The sequence below is a fragment of the Ilyonectria robusta genome, assembly GCF_021365365.1.
Source record: "Ilyonectria robusta strain PMI_751 chromosome Unknown BGZ61scaffold_26, whole genome shotgun sequence".
Taxonomy (NCBI): domain Eukaryota; kingdom Fungi; phylum Ascomycota; class Sordariomycetes; order Hypocreales; family Nectriaceae; genus Ilyonectria; species Ilyonectria robusta.
Genome location: NW_025764460.1, coordinates 545,268 through 561,522, shown reverse-complemented (window position 1 = coordinate 561,522; position 16,255 = coordinate 545,268). Strand labels below are relative to the sequence as shown.

At 47.6% G+C, this 16,255-nt stretch overlaps 6 protein-coding genes across 6 annotated transcripts; 2 read left to right on the top strand and 4 right to left on the bottom strand.

Annotated features, from left to right (window-relative positions):
* Positions 1 to 3,083: 3,083 nt before the first annotated feature.
* On the top strand, positions 3,084 to 3,463 carry BGZ61DRAFT_364750 (uncharacterized protein; the record flags this gene model as incomplete). Its single annotated transcript, XM_046241548.1, has 2 exons — positions 3,084 to 3,357; positions 3,405 to 3,463. Coding segments are annotated over 2 exons (333 nt in total), but the record flags the coding sequence as incomplete, so codon positions are not given.
* Positions 3,464 to 4,073: 610 nt separating this feature from the next.
* Positions 4,074 to 9,150, top strand: BGZ61DRAFT_483801 (uncharacterized protein; the record flags this gene model as incomplete). Its single annotated transcript, XM_046249529.1, has 5 exons — positions 4,074 to 4,288; positions 4,334 to 7,829; positions 7,877 to 8,464; positions 8,513 to 8,942; positions 9,065 to 9,150. 5 exons carry the CDS (start codon positions 4,074 to 4,076, stop codon positions 9,148 to 9,150), a joined length of 4,815 nt encoding a protein of 1,604 aa, XP_046098239.1.
* A 754-nt stretch (positions 9,151 to 9,904) lies between these two features.
* On the bottom strand, positions 9,905 to 11,079 carry BGZ61DRAFT_461238 (uncharacterized protein). Its single transcript, XM_046247118.1, has one exon. The coding sequence runs from the start codon at positions 11,040 to 11,042 to the stop codon at positions 9,930 to 9,932; it is 1,113 nt and encodes a 370-aa protein (XP_046098238.1). The 5' UTR covers positions 11,043 to 11,079; the 3' UTR covers positions 9,905 to 9,929.
* A 396-nt stretch (positions 11,080 to 11,475) lies between these two features.
* Positions 11,476 to 12,260, bottom strand: BGZ61DRAFT_461237 (acetyltransferase). The gene has a single exon (XM_046247117.1). It carries the CDS (start codon positions 12,117 to 12,119, stop codon positions 11,553 to 11,555), a length of 567 nt encoding a protein of 188 aa, XP_046098237.1. The 5' UTR covers positions 12,120 to 12,260; the 3' UTR covers positions 11,476 to 11,552.
* A 485-nt stretch (positions 12,261 to 12,745) lies between these two features.
* BGZ61DRAFT_483798 (uncharacterized protein) lies at positions 12,746 to 13,442 on the bottom strand (the record flags this gene model as incomplete). Its single annotated transcript, XM_046249528.1, has 2 exons — positions 12,746 to 12,778; positions 12,972 to 13,442. 2 exons carry the CDS (start codon positions 13,440 to 13,442, stop codon positions 12,746 to 12,748), a joined length of 504 nt encoding a protein of 167 aa, XP_046098236.1.
* A 413-nt stretch (positions 13,443 to 13,855) lies between these two features.
* On the bottom strand, positions 13,856 to 16,088 carry BGZ61DRAFT_364617 (fungal-specific transcription factor domain-containing protein; the record flags this gene model as incomplete). Its single annotated transcript, XM_046241535.1, has 3 exons — positions 13,856 to 14,690; positions 14,735 to 15,721; positions 15,766 to 16,088. The coding sequence occupies 3 exons, from the start codon at positions 16,086 to 16,088 to the stop codon at positions 13,856 to 13,858; spliced, it is 2,145 nt and encodes a 714-aa protein (XP_046098235.1).
* Positions 16,089 to 16,255: the final 167 nt, after the last annotated feature.

The following is a 16,255-nucleotide window of genomic DNA, read 5'->3' as shown; positions in this document are numbered from 1 at the left end:
TAATAAATTACTAATAATAAGAATTTTTTAAATAAAAATTATTATATTTAAAATTAATTATTATAAAATAAAAAATAAATATTAAATAAAATTTAATTTTTTAATAATAAAAAATATTAATTTTTTTTATATTTTTTTTACTTAAAATAAAATAATTATTTTAAAGTTATTAATTATAAATAATAAAATTAAAATTAAAAAAATTAAATAAAAACTTTAAGTAGAGATTAATAGGTAATAATCTTATTATTTAGCTACTATTTCTTCTAGTATTAGATATAGCTTTTATTATTTATTTTTATTATTTAAGATTACTATATAGCTTTAATCTATCTAATAATATTAAGTAAGACTACAAAAAAAACCAAATATATATAGTACTGCCTTTAACTACCTGATATGTAAGGTAGATAGGTATCTTAGTCAAGCTGCTCTTTAGTAAAGAAGCTTGCTACCTGTGTGCGAATAGTAACACTTAACTCAAATGGCGGCTGAACTCGATCCAACTGAATCCGTTAATCTGGTGACTACGCAAGTTTCGCGGCAACTATTGATATTTGTTCCATGAGCCTTATCAACAAGTTTAGCAATATTATTACGACTAGCGGGTTGTATGAAGTACTAATCTTCTTGTCTGAGCGCGTTGTGTCAGATGTGTTGACGGGTTTCCGGTGGAACCTATGGTAATCGTGTGAACGACCGGAAGGATGATTAATTAACAATGAATGATGAGGGATTTATAGCACTGTCACTCGTCTAGGATTGGTAGTTCAAAAACTGTACACCCGCACCGTGACAATAATTGAATTGACTCTTTAGGAGTCGGACATTAGCTCGCATCTTAGCGACCAGAACCTCCACCTCCTCGAAACTCCATCCCAAGATCTAGCCGATTGGATAAACGGCGAAACAATCTGAACTGAGGCTTACGTAAAACGCTGTATACTGGCCCAAATCCCTGAGCTCCTTGTCCTTGGGCCAAGTGCCGTATGTAACCTTGAACTTCTTATGGGTAAGGCTAGTGAACTGTATCTTTTACGCATTGTTTCACGATGCCGTCGTCAACTTTGAAGCTGCGACCTATCTTATCTCCGACATCGCAGAACAATTGGGCCCACTGCTTGAAGATACCATGTGCATATGAGTTGGCTTGGAAATATGAAAGCTTGGATAAGAACCAAGCGCCCTTAAGAGATTTGACTTACTCATCTTTATCGATTTTGACCGTGGGGTTGTCGCTTTGAAGCTCAATCTCAGGCTCTACATACTGGAACCGCCATCTGGCTTCAGAAACTTGTACATTTGCTTGCACAATTTGGGCCAGTCATCAATAGAGCCTTGCATATAACAAACATAAAAGAAGTCAAAGGACTCAGACTCAAAGGTCCAATCTTGCTGTGCATCATCAACCTAAAACCTGAGGTTTGGAGGTACCCAGTTGGGTTGCGTGGGTGAAATATCGGTAGTAATGACTTCAACGCTTGCATGTTGTTGAAACGAAGGCTTACAATAGGTGTACTGCTTGTCTTGACGAAATGGCGTCTTTTTATCACTCTTGATCTCATCATTCTTTGATCCAAACGTGATTCCCCACTATTATTGATGCTATGGCCCTGCTGACGATCAGAGATGTGATGATCTGTCGGTGGCAACCGGTGAACTAAGAATATCAGGCATAAATCGCGTTGGTTGCTACTATATAAGCACATGCAGTGGGGTTTTAGCCACGATCGAAATGGCTCACTGCTCGAAGGCCGTGGGAAACGAGATCCATGATACCAACAAGTCGTCACCTTTCACATATGCAGCAAGTATGTATTTACTAGAAATGTATTGGAATAACATTTCTTCCGATACGGACTTATTTTAATGCTATAAGTAAGTTACTACTCACCTGGTTGCAATTTGGGCTCGTGCTTCTCGGGGTATCCCTGCATCATCGTGCAGGGTCATCGTAGTGAGCACCATCCGTTAATCAGGAAACCAAGGTCAATGATGGCAGCATGGCGCTACGATTGACAGCTGTATGATCTTAAAAAAGGCTGCATATTAGTTGGCACCGATATAGCATCAGCCATCGTGAGGCTTAGCGCTGTTGGCCCGGAACAACCTTCAATGCCTACAACGTGCGATCCCAATCGATGCTGCGTTGTACAACTTCCTGGGGTCAGGGGTCCTCCATCGCATCAATTCACCAATGAGAAATTAAGAATCCTCTGCCAGCATCGGAACTTCAATCAGCCGTCCTAAGCCAGCAACGTGTCAGTGGCTGCATGCTGGCTGAAACATCCACTCAGGGCTGTGCCGCTGCGAGCTCCCAACAGGAGCTATTCTCGGATATGGTGGTGAGAGTTTCGGTGCCATTCTGATTATCGGTGTCACGATTGGCTTCGTTGGTGGGTTAGTTGGGCACTCACATTGCGTATACGAGGCAGATGGGGCAGCGAGTTGGCAGGAAATATGTTGTGGAGCGGAGGCGCGGCAGTGAACATAGCCGTGGAGAGGTGGCAGAATCTATCTGACTCTGCATTAGATCAGAAATGAATGATATAAAGAGGAATTCCTTCGACGAGCTTTAATTATTATTATCAGGATCACCAGCATTCACCACCACTATCCAGTATTACTCACTACATCATCTCCTTCTCCACCAAACCTACTCAGACACCATGAAGGCTAGTGTCGTTCTCAAACTTTTTTGTGCCGCACTAGTATCCGCCTCGGTGAGTGCATCTGGACGGATTCAACTTGCAAATGCATCTGTATCATGTATTAACACCACCAGGTTCTTCCTCGAGGAGTTAAGAGCGCTAGGGAGGTTAAAGTTGTGGAGATAGACGGACTAGCGAAGGTTAGCGATTGTGTCTCGGGCTATAAATAGAGCGAAACTGATATAACTAGGATCTCTGGTCCGAGGGCAACGTCAAGCGCGACTCTGGTGCTGAGGAATTTGACGATAAGAATGAGGTTGGACTGGTTAAACATGACGACGATGTCGAGGTCGACGAACACGACGGGCTTGACAAGCGCGAAGTAAAAACCTTGAACCAAATAACTAGTTCTATGCTGACAGATATCAGGAAAAGAGTGTTTGTCGATGGGGTGGAAAAGGGCCCGCAAGTGCCCCTGCCATCCGTGATGGCATTAGCTACATCAAAGACAACTGGGATGGTTATGACTGCCAGGTCGAAGCCGGTCCCAGCAAATGCAAGCGTTTCACATGTTCATGGAACTCTGCCATCTGGCTCTGCAACGACACCAACGAAACGCTCAAGGTTCCGTGCCGCGATATCGCCTCCATGGCCGGAAAGATTATTGACACGTGTGGTTGGTATGATTGGGAGCCCATGGTTCAGGGTAAGTTGATGAGCTGAGTTTACTGGATTAAGTCTAACGATGGATAGGCCAGAGATTCACCGGTAACAAGGAATGGAACGTCATCGTTGGTAAAGATAGCTGCTAGAGCGACGATGTTTATGAGATGAATGACCAGGGACACGCCAGGATGAATTAACGAAGGAAGATGGATATGGGTAGTATGGCGATTTTTATTACGTGTTTGGCATCATTTTTGAAGGACAGGGATTGAATTTGACTCGAGACATCACGATCACTAGCAACATCGCCAGGCACATTGCAATATTTATTTCAGTATCGTAGCACCACGTACGCTTGTTTGCATGTTATTCTCGGAGTTACTACAAATGCATCGTTTGACCCGTTTCCCTTCATTCTCAGGGTTTAAACAATATATGCAGGCTGTTGGTAGACGTGAGAAGCTGACATGAGGACTTGCTAGAAGCTCGTGATGTCGTCAAGATAGTGGCCAATGACATCTGGCAATAGATCTGCGCCTCGTTACAGCCACATTTGCGCGAAGTGGTTCGCCCGTTTGAGGCGGCGGTCACGAGGCAACCAGGCTTTACCTGCGCGCTTTTTGAAGCTCAGAGGAGATTGGGCTGCGCGTTGATCCAGACTTCTGTCATCCAATTCATCACAAACACTCTAAAAACACCTAAAAACGCTATTAATCACAGAGAGCTGTAATAATCACGCCTGGACCTTTCGTAACCATGGGAAGCCCCAATAAAGACGCCAGTCTCAACGAGGCTGCCAACCCTTTCCGACCAGCTGATGCGAACGTACCCCGACAACGCAAGCCATTCTCAACAATATTTTTCCCTCCTAATCCCCATTTCATTGATCGTCCGAAAATTTCAGACTGGCTCCATACGAAATGTGCCCAGCCGGCTGCTCGAGTCGCGCTTGTTGGCCCGGGTGGTATAGGGTGAGTACAGATACGCCCAAAGATATACTCGTCTCACAACATCAGGAAATCGCAGCTTGCCATCAACTTTGCTCGTCAAACTCTAGATCTGTCGTCTGATGCCTCGGTATTTTGGGTACCTTGTAGCAATCGAGATCGATTTGAAGAGGCATACTACGTCCTGGCGCACGAACTAAAGCGACGGGGACAAAAAAGCTCTACAAAAGTCGTCCCATCAGTTGCAAAGTGTCTTGACGAGGAGGAGAATGGGCCATGGATCATGATCCTCGACAACATGGAAGACGATAATGCCTTCTTCACGAGCCAACAGTTTGCGGCATCCCTCCCGCAGAGCCGAAATGGGTCGATCATCCTCACGTCTCGCAGCATAGACGTAGCAAGGCGAATAGTAGGCGGTGTTGAGAATGTCCTCCAGGTGCCCGCAATGGAGGGCAACGAATCACATCAACTCTTGCAACAGAATCTTGGAGATGAATATAACCAAGAAGCAGCGACCGACTTAGCATCGACTCTCCAGCATATTCCCCTCGCTATCATACAGGCAGCCGCTTTCATCAGACGACAGAAACCACCAATTTCAATACCCACATACCAAAAGGAGTTCCGAGCTCGCGTTCACAATCCGAATCCTCTTTACCCTGATGTGAGCCGACTCCATCATGCTAGAAGTGCCCCATCTTCTGTTGCCACCACTCTTCAGATCTCATTCGAACAGATTAGTCGCGAGAGACCATCCGCCGCTGATCTACTATCATTCATGAGCTTTTGTAGCCCACATGGAATTCCTAAGTCTGTGCTTCAGGATTATATCCACAGTAGAAAAGACAGAGCAGGCGACCCCGATGTGAACCTTGATGAGGATCTTGAAGTCCTTGATGGATACTCGTTGGTAACAAGAGCAGGCCAAAGTGGATTTTCCGGAATTCAGCCGTTGGTGCAGTTTTACAAACGGGCCTGGCTCTCAACATCTGATTATCAGCGATGGAGGCGAGAGGTCTTACGGTTAGTGTCGCATGAGCACCCACTAGATGTCTACGAGAACTGGGGAGAGTGGCGGATACTGCAACTTGACATCGACGCGATTATAGACGAAGAGCCAGGGGACAAGGAATACGCTTCGACGTGGATAAAACTAATTTCTAATGTGGGATGGCATCGATACCGAAGAGGAAATGATACTGAGGCGGGGGTATTCATCCAGCGAGCCCTCGAGGTTTGGGAGCGAGAACTTGGAAAAGACGACCGGCATATTATTACCAGCATTGGGGGCCTCGTATCATCATTGCAAAATCGGGGCAAGCATGAAGAAGCTGTAAAGATATGCCGAAAAGCTGTCGAATCAAGCAGGAGGGTGCTTGGTACAGATGACGCAGACGCGGTTGCTATGACCAGGAGACTTGCATCAGTGTTGCGCGATCAAGGCCAATACGAGGAAGCAGAGACAATCTATCGACAAGCTTGGGGGACGATGGAGAGGGTCTATGGGAGCTCTGACCGGGACACGCTGTCTACTCTCAGTAATGTTGCTATGGTCTTGTATGGCCAAGGGAAGCACAATGAGGCAGAGAAGCTCTACAGACAAGCCTATGAGGCGATGGAGAGGCACCTTGGTAAAGATGATCGAGATACCCTCGAGAGCATCTACAATCTGGCTTCGGCGTTGTATGCCCAGGGCAAGTACGAGGAGGCAGAAAAAATGTATAGACAAGCTGGAGAGGCGATGAAAAAGGTCCTCGGAAAAACCCATCCAGACACGCTCAGGACCATCAACAATCTCGCATCCACAATCCGGGCTCTCGGGAGATGGAAAGAATCCGAGGCGCTTTTCAAGCAAGTGATGGAGACACGAGCGATGGTACTGGGATCTGAACACCCCCATACGCTAACTACCATGGCCAATCTAGCCTTGACCTACGGACGTCAAAGACGATGGAGAGAAGCCGCAGGGTTGGGTAAAAAAGTGATGGAATCAAGGAGGCAAGTATTAGGTGAGGATCATCCGGACACGATCACGAGCATGGTTAACTTAGCGGCTACATTTGGAAACGAGGGCCGATGGAAGGAAGCTGGGGAATTATTCTCTCGTGTAATGGAGGCGAGAAAGCGAGTCTTGGGAGAAGAACACCCTGATACGGTAACCAGCATTGCCAACGTAGCCTCAACCTATCAAGATCAAGGAAGATGGGAAGAGGCCGAGCAGCTGGGAGTCCAGGTTTTGGAAGTGAGAAAGCGAGTGCTTGGAGCGGATCACCCTGATACTCTTTCCAGTATGGCTTCCCTTGCCTTTTTTAGGAAGGGCCATGGCGATGAGACGAATGCGATAAACTTGCTGGAAAAATGCCTGATGAGCCGCCAACGAATACTGGGTCCTAATAATCCCGACACGATATTCACTCGTTCAACTCTCAAGAAGTGGAAAGGTATCAGGATCTGGGCTCAGGTCTCCGAAACTGACGACTCTGATATCGAAACTTCAGCCGCTTCGTACTCTTGGCCGCGACCGAACTCAACAAACCCGTCTTCGCTTCCATACGCTGGTACCGCAGATTGGGACCAAGTGGCCAAGAGTCGTCCACCTACGACCTTTTTCAACTACAAGATGCCTGAAATCGAACGGAAGCCAGACAAGAGAGATGAGAGCGATATCCAATCAGTTGAGTCTATATCAGACGATATCGAGTCCTTGGCCGAATCTCAGTCGGCCATGGCGGATTACCGACAAGCTGCGGTGAACTACATTGTGAGCAAGTTTGCTGCCAATTCCAGCCTACTAGTCCTCTACCAAGAAGCGGCTCAGAGTATGGGCGAGGCAAAGTTTGTGAGAAATCACCGCCGTTTGTTAAAGAAACTGTTGCTGGACCTACGCTATGAAGGGACATCGCCGTCTCAAAAGTTGGCGGTCGAGTTTTTGCGATCGCGAAGCAAGCGAACTCACATCTCACTCGGGATCCGCAACCTTGTTACGCCGTCGGATAATACCATTCGAGAGGAAGTGACTCTGATGCTGAAACAAGAAAAGGACAATCTATTCCTTCTCAACCGACTTCTCGGAGAAAAGGACTCGGAACTACGGCCCGCGCCTATCGACACTGCTTCTCATGGTGAGCCAAGCGTACGGTTTCCTGACCTAGATGGAGACACTGCTAGCGAAGGAAGCGAGAGTGACAGCAGTAGTATCGATGGCCATGGAAGTGACAATGAGATTGAGATTGGAGTAGATGATGCGCTTTCCAATCTGGAGGCGACGGCAGAGTTCCTGACCTCTGGACGACCATTCAATCTATACATGGAAAATCTCCGCAGATTTTTGCGTTCCTTGCCTATGGCAACCGACTTCAAAGACGACCTAGGATCAGATTCCGTAGCCACTTGTCTAGTGTCGGGGCAATTATCGCACGAGAAGATTGAAAATGGCCCGATGGAAGATTTCTCATCGAGTCAAGCAGAGCTCAATCCAAAGACACCCTCATCGCTGTGGCTTTGGTTTATGAGTATCTACTCTCCACCACCGGTTGGCTATCAACGCCTATCTTACACATGCGTAAGTTTCTTGTTGCTTCATGACGAATCGCGATTGACATGTTCCAGGGCTGTGGAGAAGTTTCCTACGTCGACGTTCGGGAGCTATCACCAGGTGGAATCGATCGATTTCGGAGGAGACTAATCAACAGTGTCTCTGCTGCCAGTACCGGGAAAGAAAACCCACCGTCTCCAAATCACCCAACCCCTCCACCTCAAGCTCATCTGAAGACATCAGTGAACACGCCACAGTTAAGCATCTTGCATATTCCGCATCCGACCCCGCCAATTGTTGCCCAACCCGGAAACATCTCCCCCGAGAAGACGGCCGTTGAAATCTGCGGCGATCCCGAATACATTCTTCTTTGCATCAACACGAAGAATTCAACGGCTCTTGCCCATATTGAAACGAGTCTTCTCAGCAGCGATCAGTATCTATTTCGGCAGATTTTTGATGAATATCAAAGAGTTAGGAGGGTGAATGAGTGGAGGATCTCATCCATTATTCCATCCTGGGTCAAGACTTCACTCCATTCGATTTCAGAACGGGTACCAAGCCCTCCGTCGCGAATAGGCTGGCTTATTTACCCCTTGTCCCTCCGAAATATCTGGCGGGGATTCCACCTGCACAAGATTACATCTGGAGACTTTGTCCGAGTACGTATAGGTCTACTTGGGGCACTAATAATATCTGACTTTTATTAGTTTCGTTTGATCCCTATACGAGAGGAATGTTGTCCTAGGTGGTTCAAGAAGCGAGAACTTCCCCCAGAGACAGAAGTAAAAGCAGGGAGATATCGCTATGAACCTGTCCCAATGGACGATGTCGAGCTTGCCGAAATTCCATTATCGCACTTGCTTAAGCCTGGCCCTCACACTGACAGGTTCTGGATAACGACGTTTCCCAAAAAGCTCCGTGAGCAGTTGGTCCGGCGACCAGGTGCTGATGGGCAGCGGGTTATAGGATGGGGTATACGCATTAACGAGGGGTTAAACTGGAGCTATATTCTGCTTCTAACGCTGATGTCACTAATTGTGATTGGGATTATTGTAATTGTTTATGCGATGGCCACCTCTGATGGATCCGCGGCTTTTGGTTTGGGGGCATTCTTGGTTGCGGTGTTTACGGTCTATAGTACGTATCAATATTTAGCATGGAAGGAGGAGTAACCGGGAAGGTATATGATATTCAATGGCAATGAACAATAATCACTCTTATTCGTACTGGCATGCAAATAGCCCTCTATAACAGAGTAGGGCTCACCGATGTGACGTCCTCTCCTGAGAACAAGCTCATGTTCACCAAGTCAGCAGCCATAGCCGCTCGTATCAACCAAACGTGAAATTTAGGGTACTTCGGGTATGCTATCCTAAATAAATATGCTGGCTATGCGTGGATTGATGCTAATAGCGATTGGGCAAGCCTGCAGGTGTTCAAGGCTGCAAGATTAATAACGAAACTACCGCGCCACTAATTATTAAGCATTGTCACTCACAGAACCATTCGGACTAATTAAATGACTCTGGTTTACTTCCCTGTCACAATGAAAAGAGACAATAGTTATGTGGTAATAGTAATAGAATGGGTATGGTATATAGTCCTAAGGCTAAACTGATAGGGATAAAGAGCGGGTTTTAGGCTTTAGGCTTTATATCTTAGCTGAGGTTATCTTAAATTATCATAGAAGCTTACAAGCTTAGCTAAGGCTTATACCTCTTACTGTTAAGTATATACTCAAGGCAGTCTTTGCTGCTATTCCCATCTATAGAAGATGGGCTAATTTACTCTATTTACCCAATTCCTATTGTAACTCTAATGTGATATTGCTCGAACAGGAAACCGTACACCTTACGGTCCTTTCGGTGTCTACTCTTTCGAGACAAGTCTACCAGCTGCCCTGCGCACCACCATGAAATGGCAGCTCAAGATATGAGATCGAACATCACATCGCAGCACCCGCGATGATGACCATGATGCACGCTTCACGGTCCGCTGAAACTGATTGCTAACCGTATGGAAACACACCTTGCACCTTACTACGTGAACAACAGGTCTCTCCAGGGAAGGACTGGTGAATAGGTCTGAGACATTACTCGCTATTTTAATGCATTCTTATTTTGACTAAAACTCATCAACATAATCGACAACCTGACCTTTGGCTAGCTGGCTAATTAATCCAGAGCGGATAGAGCAGAGACCACTTTTAACCTGTTGATTTGTTGTTGTTTCAATCCGAAGCTCCAACTCGTCAATTCTGGCTTGTAGTTCCTGTCGTTGAACCTCCTCTGGATCAAGTTCCTCGTCTTCCTCGGCTTCATCAATTTCAGGCGTCTCTTGCAAAAGACCATCGCCGAATGCCGCCCCGAAAGACTCAGCCATACCCGCATCCTTGATGGCGAATACAACGTCGTCCAGGCCGTCCCACGTCTCTTTTTTGTTCTTATTCTTGCCCTCCTTTCGAGGCAGAAGCACCTTCTTCCAAGCTGCCGCTATTTCGCCCACGGGATTTCCATATGCTCCGCATCCCCAAGCTCCAAGCACCACCTTTGTCACACCTTTTGCTTGGCAAATCCGCAGTACCATCTTCATTTTCTGCACGACCAGCTCACGGTCTTTTTCATTTGCATAAGCTCCCCTTCCAGCGTCGTTGCGGTCTGTCTCTGGACCTCGCAGCATTGCCGCAGTGATGCAGTCGACGAACCAGCGATCTTTCTTCTCCAGCAGTTCGTCGGCTGCTTCGTCTCTGAAGACCAACACGTCAGGCGTGTAGACTGCTCCCAGCTCCGGCAACCGGTAATATTCATCTTTCAAAGATGCAAGCAATGTGGTACGCATACACAGGGACTCCTCCTGGCTGCTGGCGCCGTTGAGGAACCCTCCACCAGGCGATAGAGGCGAAGCCATGTTCAAAATGGCGACTTTGGGCACCTTGCGACCGTGACTGGCTGGATCCCTCGGAGATGCGGTTTCATTGAGAAGCAAATGAGCCGCAGTCAGAGTATCGGCTACTCGAAGCGTAAGACGAGGCCCAGCTCTGATGTCTGACGATTGCTCTGGTTTTTGCAGCGGCGGGTTGACAATCAGCTCTGCAGCCTCGATGCCGCGACGTGCGCGGGGATGCGTTGGCAGCAGCGATGGGATTAACTGGTTGATTGTGACCTTGGCCTTTTTCGACCGAGCATCACGGCGGAAGCTCGCGGGCGGTTGGCCAACTGAGGGTTCGGTTCTTCCCATTTTGATGTGAAAAGTGATGAGTTTGGTGAGATGTTTGGTGATGATTTGTAGCGGATGACGCTATGAGTACGGCCTCTATTGTACAGCGGGGTTCTGTGGTACAGTGGGGCGGTAGTGCTGAGGACCCTGATAACCTCGATGGAGTTGACCAACAACCCTTGTGGACAAGTTCGAAGTAGATGATCGTATTAGAATATCTTGAATCATTATATAATGGATATAGACTGGAAAGCTTATCGCGCTTTAGTGCCCAAGTGTTTGCTTCCCGATTAATTTCAGGAGTCAGTATGTCATGCAAAGTGACTCTGTCCTAAATATTGGATCGAAATTAATTGACTTGGGCTGTCTAGAGCCTGAGTCTGACTTGGCCCGGAAGTAAACGCAACCTGGATCCCACTATGCGCAGCTATCAGAAGTATGGGCGACTCAGAACGTCCAGGTATTTAATTTTGTATATCCAAGAATTACACGCCTTTTAGGTCACAATTAATTAAGCCCAGCCACCACCCTCTAGCCGTCTAACAAACTCTTCAACATGATGTTATCCCTTTGAACAACAGTTCCAACCACAAAATCATGGTGTCCAACCCTGCGGTAACCCCATTTCTCGTATGCACTGAGCGCCCTGAAATTCTCTTCCCAAACTCCAAGCCAGATGTTTTTATATCCTCTTTCCCTGGCCATTTCGTGTATTTCTGAAGAAAGTAGCCCACCGATGCCTTTCCCGTGTCCTGATGGATGGACGTAGATTCTCTGGAGCTCAACTGTGTCCTCCACGTGAGCAATGCAAGGCTCAGAGCTGCCGGTGTTGAGGTATGAGAAACCAAGGATCTCGCCTTCTGAACCAGTCGCAACTATAATATGTTTGTTCTCATCTTGAATGTCTTGAGTAATGGCGGCGACTGTGTATGTTTCGTCGAGAAATGCTTGAAGCTCATGAGCTTCTACCGAGTGTCCAAACGTGGCGGTGAAAACGTACGCGCCAAGCTTTGCGATACTTGGAGCGTCCGCAAGCTGCACTTTTCTGATCGTAACAGGCATCCCAGGGGAGCCTGACTTCTTTTTTAACGCGGTCATTGTAGTTGAACAGAATGCAGAGAGGTGGATGCTTGACTGAAGGCAACTGCTCGTTGGATCCGTAAGTAACAAACAAATGAACAATGGCCTATTGAATATTTAGACGGAAAAAAAGCAATCGAATCGAATTGTCACTGAAACCTGATTTTTGGCTGGGGGAAACTGGCTTCGAGGTGTTTACCATTTATGCGAAATCCAGACCACCGCTTATCTCTGAGCTAGGCTGGGGTAGCCTGACGGGTGGATTGACCTGGAATGTTCTGTGATTCGTTCCACTGTAAATATTCTCAGTCTAGCTGGTTTTTGACAATGGTGCGCGCCCTGAAAATGACAAGCGCTAAGATCCTTCACGAGGGATCCTGGGCTCGAGGTCCGGATCGGTATCTCCGTGCTAGCGATTCAGTGCCCTGATTGGATGAGCTACGGTTGAGGAAAAGGGTGACATGTCCAGATTTTCGGGTTAAAGATAGGTTAAGGGAAACGTGGACGACAAAGGAAAACAAGAGAAATTTATGGAATTGCGGGTGGATATGTATATTGTAAGTATTTTTTTGCATTGATTCCGGTGCGTCGAACTGTCGCAAATGCGGAAGATTTCAAGACCCAAACGAAATGCTCTTCTAAAGTTAGACATTCATATTTCTGGATCGCCGCTTCAACTGAGTGATTGACAGCATCCCTTGGTGAATTCTAAATTGTCCACGGCGGCATCAGATTTGGCATCTCGCAGGTGTCGCCGTGTAGCTCTTCCTAGCAGCTGGGATCTTGACACGGAGGAAGCACCATCTAAGACTCCCAATTCTTTTAGGTATCGCGACCCATGGACATTGAATATCGCAAACCACAACTTACCTGCCACATATCAATTATGACATATTTCCCCTTGTCCTCGCCTGTAGGCCGTTGTAGCACTCCAGTAGCAACAACATAGTTGAGCCACTCATAGTGAGGATGTCCAGTCTGGAAGATGCCCCTTAGCAGAGTTTGGTAGTTGGGTTGTGTTGGGCCAGCCGTTTGGATAAAGATATCCGCACCGTCATCGGTCCGCAGGTTATACCGAGTGTCGGGGAAGAAGACGCCCTTTGTGTCGGTGACGCCCCAGTCGGCGCCAAGATTGGTGATAGTACCGGACATGCGCGGGCCAGAAAAGGTGCCTCCTACGATTGGAATTACCACTCGGCTTCCTTGGCCGTAGTCTCCGATTTGCCACCGTTCACCGAGAGTACAATTGGCGGTATAGAGGAATTCCAATGACGGCGTACCGAGGCGCTGACCAGTGGTGATGGCCGTTAACGCCAGGGTCAAGAAAGAGGAGAGTCTCATATTGAATGTACTGTCGTAGTACAAGAATGCAGAACCAATTTAGATTTCAGGATCATTTATAATTATATATCATCCCTTGATTCTAAGATCTGCCCGCGGCTGAGATTGTTGCGGAGTTCACCCCGCAACTTGCAAGCGGGGATTGTGGCATTTGTCGTGGCATCTAGTCTTGGCTATGACAGAATTTTTTTGATGGTACCCAATATTCATTCATATTGAATGGGCAGAGGTTTGGGGAACGAAATTCGGACATGGTGGTGCTCAACCACAGATCATCCAAGGTGGCGTCATTCAAGTACCCACAACCCCAACCTGATCAATGGCCTAGGATATCTAGTAATACTAATAGCTGTCAAATTACAGAATCAATGACCCTTCGAGCTCGGCAAAGAATCCAAACGCCTTCCAACCAATTAGCATGAACTGGGGAGAGCCACAGGCCAACCAATACTTACTGAAGAGTCCAAGTCTAGCCAATCAGTAGCTTGCCATTGGCTTAGAGGGTTCAGCATTGATTGGAAATGAGCTTCGCCTTGATCCTCAAACATGGACCCGAGATCGTCTGCCATTGATTCCAGAACTCGCTGGTCACCGTCATCAGTCATTGTAGACTCTTGTGGCTGATCTATCATCTGGTGCCGCATGAGCACTGGTGCGGAACTGTGTCTGGCCTCAACCCTGAGCTCCTCAATGATGATGCTGTATCTTCGGCTTGCGGATTCGGAGGAAATTGCCTTGGCCAGATGGCATTGGCATTGCTCAGCGAGAGTGAACAGTGAGGGATCCTCAATTTCTGTCATGCCGTTTGCTTTTTGTTTAATTTCCCACACGTAAACAATTGCCAACGCGCAGAATGTGACATATGGCGTCCACCAGAGCGCATAGAATAGCACGGTTCCGTCTGAAAACATGCGATCGACAGTCTCCAAGGCCATTTTGGCTGCGCTTATGCACTCGGCAACACACTCGCGCATCGCCGTTTCACCAGGATCTCCGGAATGATCCAGTAGAAAGGGTCTATTGGCGTGCATGATTGCGTGGCAATAAGCCAGCTTCAAAGCTGTAGCCTGTCTACCGAAACTTGGGATGAGGCTTGAGGGACGGACGGTTCCAAGGTATGGTGGCAGTTCTTCACGCCACTCGTGCAGTTGGCGAGTAAACCGTTGCGCTGCGGCCAGTCGTTCGTTGTTGGTCATCGGTTTTAGGGAGTAGACTTCTCGAGAGGTGTTTTCGATAATCCTAGCCACCCTGTTGCGTGTTAGAGTGACCACAAAATTACATCTCAGCCTTACCTAGCGTGAAAGATCAACGAGTCAATATGACAATCCATCCTGGGCTCAGAAAGTGATGGCCCCTGAGGCGTCATGTCCTCGTCATTGACTCTGTCCGGGTAGTCTTGATCCACATCGTCGTCGTGGTAGAATCTGGGCCTGCCAAAAACCACAGCAAGATACTTGTCTATGGTATACACAACCCAGAAAGTTCTCTTGCAGCACTCTGACATTATGTAGTCCATGGTTGGACTTCGGCTTCCTCCAACTCGATGCCGGGCTGTTTTGCGGTGCAGGCCAAGTGCGGAAACAATGGGAACAGTGTTGCCAAACACATACCACGCCTGATTCATCCGCGACGTCTGGAGAAGATACAACACCTGTAAGACTCTAGCCTGGGCGGATTCTACCCTAGGCAAGCCAGTCTCTCCAGCTGTGAGATTTATAGACGTGGTAAAGTATTGCTCGCTTTGCCGAAGTGCAAAAGATTCTCCCGTGTCCAGGGGTACCGGTGCGGAAATTTTGTGCTGCCTGAGACTGGCGATGGCCAAGATACTGACCACTATTGCCGCCTTGGCATGGCTGAGGCCGGTATGCAGAGGGAGACCGTTTTGAACATTGTGAAGAATTGTTCCCAGCCATGAGAAGCAGTTTTGCTGGTTGAGGACGCGGTACGTGACGACGCAATTGTCAAAATAAAATTTGAATAGCTCCACTGACGTCTCCTGGTCTAGGAACATCAAGTCCTGGCCTTGTGGGGTCATGAATGGCTTATCACCTGCCGACATAAGCGGCTGAGAGTGTTCTGATCCAGTTAGGACATTAGGCCCCGTATCTCGTTTTTGCAGGGCCAGTCTTTTCCAGGCACGGTGGATAAAGGTAAGATTTGAAGTAGGGTCAACTATTTGCCCTTCAATCTCGGCGGTTTCAAGTCCGGGTGAGCCGCGAGATGTCGCTCGCGACGTGTAATTGTCTTGGGGTTTGGCTGCGCTGGATGCTAGCCGGTCACTTCAAAAGTTAGCTTCATATTGAGACTTGATGTGTGAGCTCACGTTTCAGTTGTGCAAGACTGCCTCGTATGGTTTTCTGGTGACGCTGCAGCTGGGGGAGTCGGAGGTCGGCCACGTCGATATTGGGCATCGTATTGACAAGAGAGGCCCTTCTTGGTGCACAGAGAACACGGAATTGTCCCGGTGCACTTGAGTTTCTTGAGCTTACAGTGATCGCAAGCACGGCTGACCTTGGCAGCTTTTCGACGGTTCGAATCCGAGCCTTTTGGAGACGACTCCGAGGGCCGCTTTGTTCTGCTGGAGGCTGTCCCTGAGGACACATCCGACATGGGCGTCGATGCTTGGATCGACCCATGGGTTCTCATTGGGCTCATTGGACTCTCCATGGCGATGTTTCCGACGGGAGAGTGTGGATCCAATATCGGAGGACTCGACCAGGTGGATAAAGTTGCCAGAATGAATCTCGGAAATGCTGGCGGCGCTCGGATTTATACCATGCTGAAAACACAACTGCGGGGAATGCGGAGCTAAA